Below are 9,085 nucleotides of genomic sequence, written 5' to 3'. Positions count from 1 at the left end.
GTCTGTGTGTCTCTGTCCCCCCATCTCTGTGTCTGTGTGTCTCTGTCCCCCCATCTCTGTGCGTCTGTGTGTCTCTGTCCCCTCATCTCTGTGCGTCTGTGTGTCTCTGTCCCCCCATCTCTGTGCATCTGTGTGTCTCTTTTCCCCCATCTCTGTGCGTCTGTGTGTCTCTGTCCCCCCATCTCTGTGTCTGTGTGTCTCTGTCCCCCCATCTCTGCGTCTGTGTGTCTCTGTCCCCCATCTCTGTGCGTCTGTGTGTCTCTGTCCCCCCATTTCTGTGTGTCTGTGTGTCTCTGCCCCACCCCCACCCGCGCCATCTCTCTCTCCCCATTTTTGTGGAAAGGCGGATGTGCTTGGTCACTTCGGAGCTAGCTATTCAACCACAAAATTCGTGCTGAGGATTATGTGGGAAAAGCATGGTAGTCTTCTTAAAGTGGTTTAAGAGGTAACTGGATCATCTGGCTACTTTTTCTGAATCGAAATGTTCTTTTTTAATATGTAGTATTTGACAGATTTAAAATACAATTGTTTTAAAAGACAAATCATGAAGTTTTATTTTAACCTAGTTGATTTGCTGTTGTCTTGAAAATGGAAGCACCTGATTCTTTATCCAGGCATTAGACCAATTCCATGTCGCTAAGATTTGTACCTCTATTGTTTCAGTTTTCTGTTTAGCCTTTTTTCTTCTGGAAAGATTCTTCTGATTGTTTTTCTTTTACTTCCTGTTGTCCTAACCACAGAAATAATGCTTCTTACACACTGAGAAACAGAATTGGGAAATAGTAGTGTGAGATGATGGATTGAACAGTACATAACTTTGGGATGAATATTCAGGGAATATATTTACTGTCATAAATTTTACTGAGATATTTGTATTAGTTTAAAAGGAAATTAAAGGCAAATTGTACATTTTAAAGGTATCATATTTATGCATCGTTTTCTAACATTTTAAATCATTGTAAAACTTGTTTTGAGGTAATAAATTGTTTACCCTGTTTTGCCGTGGTACTGAAGATTTTAAAAAGAACATTGACTGAAGGTCTAAGCTTCATTTTAAAAACAATATATTGAATTGATTGGTATTCGAGTGAAAAATAAATGTGCTTTAAAAAATGTATAATGCCTTAATATCATGAAATATTACAACTGTTTTTAACTGCAGGTCAGAAAATACTAAACTTAATGAAATTTGTTACTGTTATTGTCGTTTTTTGCTGACTTGCGTTCTGTCCCCTTGCTTGCCGCAGTGCTGAGACAGGGCTTGGCATTCAGTCAGATCTATCGTTTTTCCTTGTCCGACGGCACTCTCGTTGCTGCTCAAACGAAGAGCAAACTCATCCGTTCTCAGACTACTAATGAGCCTCAGCTCGTCATATCTTTACACATGCTTCACAGGTAAGCTTAGTCCTAAGACATCACCTTCCCACGTTAAGAGGAGTTTTGCAAAAGCTCCCGGTTATCCTGGAGCTTTTCAGATTTGTTAGATTTCTCTGTTGATCACCCTCAGGCTGTAAAATATAAAATTAAATTGCTGTTAACCGTTGGCTCTGGGCTAAGAAAGGCTATACTTTGAATTTTAACCTGAGCACTAGTGAATTTTAGAATCCAGCTGGACGAGCACCGGCTAGCACTAACTTTGACACAACTGTTCCATCAGAAAAAGGAACTTGACCAGTCCCCAGTGGTGTCACAGCCGGCCAGGGATGTTGAAGCCACTCGCATGATTTCTGCTCCTATGTGTTTAGATCTAAAACTTTCAAATATATATACTTTTAGAAGGAATCTTTTAGATTTTTATTCTCAGGGTTAAATTAACTTCTTGACGTTAGACGTTAAATTGAAGGGCAATAAACATTTCCTTAAGAAACGAACGTAAAGAAAACTGAATGTTGATTTTAAAATAAATGTCATGAACTATATTGTTTTAGAGCACAAATTTAGGGAAATGATTACATTTTAAGTTATATAAATATTTGTGTGTGCTATATAAAACTTTATGAGGTACTATCAGAAGATATTTAAAGTGGCTGTGGGTCAAGAGTCCCTTTTTATTACATTTCTCAATTATTTACTTTCTTATTTTGGAATAAAAAAAATCAGGCAGCCCGGATTGCCAACTGTTAATAATTCTGACCTCAAACTGAAACAATTTGAAAGTGATTACAGATGTGCCAGATTTCAGCCCCTGACTGAAAGCTGATGTGTGGCAGTTCCTGAGTTGTGAACTCATTTGGTAACTCATGAGTGGCCGCCAAGGCTGTGACTTGAAGCTCGTAGGGCTTCGAAAACCATCTCGCTCAGAATACCTGCTTTCAGGCCTTGGTTTGGGAGTGGATTGGAGTTGTCTACAAGTTGGGGAATCAGGTCACAACCTAAGGTCATGGAAGTCCCCTCCCGTGCTCTCTGTTTTGGAGGCTCTTGCTTTGACTCGCAGAGGGACCTGGGCAGGGGACCTGTTAAAGTGACGTAATTCTAAACAGTTTGGGTAACTCTTGGCTCTAGAACTTACAAAGTTTCTGATGGTGACGGGCAAGTGTTTTCCCCCAAGTGTGCTGTTCATCTTGAGCCAAGCAGTGCACAGCACGTCTTCGGGCTCACAGATGTGACTCCCTGGCAGATAAGCGAAGACGGCCGAGTCATTCCTTTTAGACAGTCCAAGCTCTTGGTTATTCACAATAATGTGCCATTTAATGAGAAAGAAGTATTATGTAATTGGAGCCCCTCTAATGTCTTGTCTAATAACTACATTTTCAATATGGTGATAGTCAAACTTAAACACACCCCGTCTGTAAAACCGCAGACATCTTAATGAGTTGACTGAGAAACATCCCTCTCGGTCCCAAACTAAACATGTTCAGTCTTGTCCATAATTGCAGATTGTTTCATCAAAGTATTATCTTTCCTTTAAGTGAAGCCTGTTCTTTTAAAGAAAAGAGGCCATTTCATTTTTTTAAATTAATAACAACTTGTTAAATGTTTTCCCTTTTATCTTATATTTCCTTTCTCGTTATACAGAGAGCAGAACGTGTGTGTAATGAATCCGGATCTGACTGGACAAGCGATGGGGAAGCCGTTGAATCCAATTAGCTCTGGCAGCCCCGCCCACCAGGCCATGTGCAGTCAGGACATGACCCTTGGTAGCAATATAAATTTTCCCATAAATGGCCCAAAGGAGCAAATGGGCATGCCCATGGGCAGGTTCGGTGGTTCTGGGGGGCTGAACCATGTGACGGGCATGCAGGCCACCGCTCCTCAGGGCAGTAACTATGCACTCAGAATGAACAGCCCCTCGCAGGGCAGTCCTGGCGTGAACCCGGGGCAGCCCAGCTCCATGCTGTCACCACGGCACCGCGTGAGCCCCGGACTGGCCGGGAGCCCCCGAATCCCGCCCAGCCAGTTTTCCCCTGCAGGAAGCTTGCATTCCCCTGTGGGAGTCTGCAGCAGCACAGGAAATAGCCATAGCTACACCAACAGTTCCCTCAATGCACTTCAGGCCCTCAGCGAGGGGCACGGGGTTTCATTAGGGTCGTCGTTGGCTTCGCCAGACCTAAAAATGGGCAATTTGCAAAACTCCCCAGTGAATATGAATCCCCCCCAACTCAGCAAGATGGGGAGCTTGGACTCCAAAGACTGTTTTGGACTCTACGGGGAGCCATCCGAAAGTACAACTGGACAGGCAGAGAGCAGCTGCCATCCTGGAGAGCAAAAGGAAACAAATGATTCCAACATCGCCCAGGGTGTGAGCAGCGAGCGATCTGACGGACAGAATCGGCTGCATGACAGCAAAGGACAGACCAAACTCCTACAGCTGTTGACCACCAAATCCGACCAGATGGAGCCTTCGCCCTTATCCAGCTCTTTGTCAGACACAAACAAGGACTCCGCAGGTAGCTTGCCTGGGTCTGGGTCGACACACGGGACCTCGCTCAAGGAGAAGCATAAGATTTTGCACAGACTCCTGCAGGACAGCAGTTCCCCCGTGGACTTGGCTAAGTTAACCGCAGAAGCCACGGGCAAGGAGCTGAGCCAGGAGGCCAGCAGCACAGCTCCTGGTTCGGAAGTGACTGTCAAACAAGAGCCAGTGAGCCCCAAGAAGAAAGAGAATGCACTACTTCGCTATTTGCTAGATAAAGATGATACTAAAGATATTGGTTTACCAGAAATAACCCCCAAACTTGAGCGACTGGACAGTAAGACGGACCCTGCCAGTAACACAAAATTAATAGCTATGAAAAGTGAGAAGGAGGAGATGAGCTTTGAGCCCAGTGACCAGGTAAGTTTTGTGTTGTGTTCCCCCAAGTACACTGACCCGTTATCCATCAAAGATTGTCTCCACAGGCATTCGGAGGCCTCAGGTGACTGGATAAGAGTAAGTCTTCTCTTTTGAAATGAGTTCATTCTCACGGAAGCTGCGTGTTCTAAATACTCTGTCTGTAAAGAGTGACGTAATTATGGGAGAAGTCAGCTGCCTTTTTTTTTTTTTTTTTTTGGTAAAGAGCCAAGTGATAAATATTTTAGGCTTTGCAGGCCATGGAGCCTCTGCCACAAGTATTCAGTTCTGCCATTGGAGTGTGACAGCAGCCAGACACGATGAAAACAAGCGTGCCGCATGTTCTGGTAAACTACTTGCAGGCACTGATGTGTGGATTTTATACAGTTTTCGTGTGTTGCAAATACTCTTTGTTGTTTTTTTTGTTATTATAAATTTAAATCCATTCTTAGCTCATGGCCCATGCACAAACAGGTGGTGGGCCAGATTTGGCCTGTAGGCCAGCTGGCGTTTGACCCCCTGTTCATAGAAGATGCCTGAGTCGGAGATAACCGCTTCCTCGAAACTCGGCTTTGTCAGGACAAGCTTAATTAAATTATTTCTTACTTGCCTCTCTTTAAGATCAGAGTTTGACTGGTTTTCAAACCCAGTGAAGATCATTGTACCTCTCATTCTCAACCAAAACTCTGATTCATGCTAAAGAATTTCTTAGACCATCAGTATAGAACGCATTTAAGAGGAAATGGAAAGTAAGAAAGGAAGAGTAACGTTTGACTTGGTGGTGGTGTGTCTGAGCCATCACATACAAACGCGGAACTGAAATGATCGTTCGTAGCATCTTTGTCCTTACGTGAAGATTTAATTCCCTGGAAAAATCCAGGACAGCTGAAGTGATATTCAAAGTCATTCTGGATAATGCTCTAAGGAAATAATGATGTTACAAGGAAAACGTAAACCATTTAGTATTTTCTTTATTTAAAAAAACGAGTTACTGCTGACACGTGGCTTGGATAAGGTGTTTCCTGAGGAGCCGGTGACTGGCAGGGTTAACACCCCGCACTGCCAGTTCTCTGATCCCTGAGCTCCGCCCTGAACTTCTTTAAGACACGATTGGTTAAGAAGAGAAGAAGCTGTATATCTGCTTAAAATGGTTCACTAATTTGTCCTTGAAATTTGCTTTGTAAGTGGATAGTATATGTGTCACCGTCTTCAGGGACTAGGTGTGGATGGGGAGAAAAGAGAGTAGCGCCCCTTCCTGTAGCCTTGAACTCCGCTGAGTCAGCAGCAGAGGCTGACCCTGAGGCAGGTCTGGGATTGAAAGCGGTCATCGGGAAAGCCAAGGCCACACGTGCTCCTAGAGCTGGGCTGTGCCCCTGGTCCTGAGTGAGCACTTAGCTTCCTTTATTTCTTTCACTGTGATGTCTTGACAGCTGCTACATTCCTATACGGCAGATCTGATTTTCAACATTTGTGCCCTTTATAAGAGAAATAGCCTAATTACATAAACATCTTTGGTAATTAATCCTTCGACGTAGATGCCAGTGCGGAATTCTGTACCGGCCCTTCCGTAATGCGGTGAAATCGTTAGACGGCGGAAACTGAGGGCTCAGCATGGAGTTAATAGCAACATCTTGGGTGCAGTGTAGTGTAAAGCCAGGTGGACAACTGTAGATGTTTTACTCTTTTGAGCTTTATTTACTGAATTAGACTATACAGAGCTAATGGCAGTCCAGAGTGACAGGCACCGATAGTGTCACTCAAGTCTCTTGACACATGCTAGAGGTCAAGGTGGTGACTCATGAGGTCCACGTTAGTTTAGTGGCTAAGTGGTTGGCCCCTCCCTCCATAAACACAATTTGTTTCTATCCCATGCCTGAGGCCCAAGGGATTTAGAGGGCCAGGGAAGGGGACACTGTGTGGCATTTCTGTATTTAGATGTATGATTACACTAACTTCAGACAAGAAACTGACCAAAAAAAAAAAAAAAGTTTCTTAAAAAGTCCTTGGGTCACTTGCAGTCTCTAATTGTTTTTTTTAAGAGAAACATTTTCCTAATCAAAATTGCCCCTCCTAGGGCCCATAAAGCGCAGAGGGCACCGGCACAAATCGGTTAGCATTCGGGCGGACCAGAAAGAAGTGTACGCAGGCACACGTACGGTATTTTCCCCTTAATTAAACCCAGCCTGTGTCTCACCCTCCATCCACTCCCATTTAAAACTCCACCGAAAAATACTGCTTAAGAGCAATTTTAACATCAAAAACATTGAAACTTGAAAAGAAAAGTTACCACAGGAAGTAGGCATTACCTAAATTTAGATCAAAGTTAGAGTGACGTGCTTTAAGAACAGTGATTCTTTCTCCTCCCGCTCCCCCTCACTATCCCGGGCACAGATTAATTGTATCTCCTATTAACTGCTGTGCACATTTATTGAAGACTTCGCTTTGATTTCAAGGGAATCCACGTTTTTTATTTAGTAAGATGAACTGTTGGCAAGCTTTAAGTGCCCGGTTAGCTGTCTTGATGTTTCAACTCAGAAAAAAGCCATTAACCAGTGTGTGTTTAACCTATCACTAACTTATTAAGGGCAGGAAGTATTTCGATGGCGCTATTATACCTAAAATAGCATTCTTTACTGGGTAGAGTATTTAAACATCATTTGTTCTACGGCATTTCATAACCAACAGGAAACAGTGACAGCAAAATTTCCAATATGTGTACCAACTTTTAAGGTATAGACTTATTTATACAGCGGAACCTGTCGATCCCTAATCAGATGATACTTACGTTCTTTCTATTGCTATTGGGTTACTTATGATAAGGGTGTAGAAATAGTCTAAAAAGAATTTCTTGTTACTTGGCTCCACTAGAAAGGCAAAACCATATCTTATACTAGTAATATTTCGCTCCAAATGTGGTAAATTATACTGCCACCTTTTAATAATTTTATATTACGCAAACGTGGTAAAATTATACTTTGTATTAAAATTTTGAAAAGATATTTTATAATCTGTTAGAATGCTTATGTTATAAAATGCATGTGCTCTATTTGCTTCAGAGAACATGTAGATTTGACACATGAAAAATTCATAAAACCAGAAAAATGAAAAATTAAAGAAATCAAGTTCAATTTTCATTTTGTAGAACTTGTATAAAAATCTTTCTGACTCATTTTCTGCCTGAAATAGTTTAAACTAACTATTCCAATTGATGTGGCTAATTTGAGCATTCGAATAGATGCCTGAGCAAAACTTTGAAGTATCTTGGCAAAGCGTTTTAAAGGAAGGCATTAATCTTTCTGCCTAACAGAGTGGAGAGGGCCTGGGAGAACTTTGGATGAGAATTAAAGCTTAGGAAAATTTAAGGAGAGGAAATGTTCAATCAGAAACTTCATGCGATTAAACCCACCCCTTCCAGAACTTACATGATTACAGAAGAAAATACCATATTTGTCAAATTTTATTGCTGAACAATCACAGGGGTGTAGAGATTTTGAATTTTATCTCCTTAAAGGACAACGTTTAAAGGAAACTTAAGACGATTAGATTGAGGTTAAAATGTGTGCTCCAGAAGTTGACAAGAATAAACACAAGCAAACAATATCATCTCTAGGAGGGAAAATTTCATTATGCAGTTTTCTGTTGATAAGCCAAATGAATTCGAATAATGTCCATAGTTGTGGGTCTCCAAACAGCCTCTTCCTTTTGAGTCTAACACAGTAATTTCCTACGTGGCTCTCTTGAGACAAGTGTCAGTTACTCGTCAGAGCTGGACTGGTCCACAGTTGTTATTTGGCCAGTTCTTAAAATGACAAAGATTAAAATTTGAAAATTAGTTTTCATACATGCTTTTTTTAAAATAAAAATCAAGGAAAACAATGGGTTTTAAGTTTCTAATTATTTGAAATAAAAACAATAAATCCAATAAATAGATATAAAGCATCCAAATGTATTTGAATGTTATGTGTAGATAAAACATTAGACTTATTTTAAACTTATTTTTATATTAGACACAAGAGTAGATTACAAAGGAAGAATCGTGAATCCTGTTGTTAGAACACTTTGAAACTATATTTTTAGTTTTTTGGTTTGTTTTTTTTTTTTTTAATTTTTATTATGGCGACATTGGTTAATGAAATCCAGTAAGTTTCAGGTGTACAATTCAACAATGAGGCGTATATATATTACCTTGTGTGTTCACCGCCCTATTTTTAGTTTTCGAGACAGCTTAAAGCGTAAGTTCATTTGCGTGGAAAGAGTAAAGGGAAAAGGGAAAGGAGGAGCCTAGACCCCGACTGTAGTTAACCGACGCCGTAAAAACTTTCTTTTACAGGTACCTAGGGTCAGGGGCAAGGATAAGAGCATCCACGGAGGAAAATAATATATGTTTATGACTGTTTATGCAAACTTATTTATTCTGGATGATTCTCATCCCGGGCAATCTGCAAATCTTTCTCAAGAAGCAGCTCGTCACTCACAACAGCCGCCCTCCCTCACCGCCCCCCACAGTGAGCGAGCCTTACGGCCCGTCTGAAACTCTCTCTGCACAGACGGCTTTAGAGCAGGGACATGGGGGTTCCTGGGCAGCCGGGCACCTCAGAGTTTGTTAGAGCCTCTTTCTTATCTCCGTAGCTGTTTTCAGGGTACAGCTATAAGGTTATCACACATTTTTTATCAATCATTTTTCTGGGAAATTAATAGAAATCATAGGGATTTCTTTGAGAAATTTAGTCGAGCCTGGGAGGATTTCTTAGATTACAAGTTCGCGAGGTTAAAGGCTGACTGGGTGTCCCTCGCTCCATTCTGGGCGCTGTCTCT

The 9,085-nt window shown here is 41.6% G+C and overlaps 1 protein-coding gene across 1 annotated transcript in view; it reads left to right on the top strand.

Annotated features, from left to right (window-relative positions):
• The window catches only part of NCOA2 (nuclear receptor coactivator 2), a 163,515-nt gene that overhangs the window by 126,829 nt on the left and 27,601 nt on the right, over positions 1–9,085 (top strand). The window contains exons 9-10 of the mRNA XM_023533293.1: positions 1,248–1,395; positions 3,016–4,273. Coding sequence (XP_023389061.1) covers positions 1,248–1,395; positions 3,016–4,273 — 1,406 coding nt within the window. The remainder of the gene's footprint in view (positions 1–1,247; positions 1,396–3,015; positions 4,274–9,085) is intronic.

The sequence above is a fragment of the Pteropus vampyrus genome, unplaced genomic scaffold (assembly GCF_000151845.1).
Source record: "Pteropus vampyrus isolate Shadow unplaced genomic scaffold, Pvam_2.0 Scaffold99, whole genome shotgun sequence".
Classification (NCBI taxonomy): domain Eukaryota; kingdom Metazoa; phylum Chordata; class Mammalia; order Chiroptera; family Pteropodidae; genus Pteropus; species Pteropus vampyrus.
This window is presented reverse-complemented; position numbering and strand designations above follow the sequence as displayed.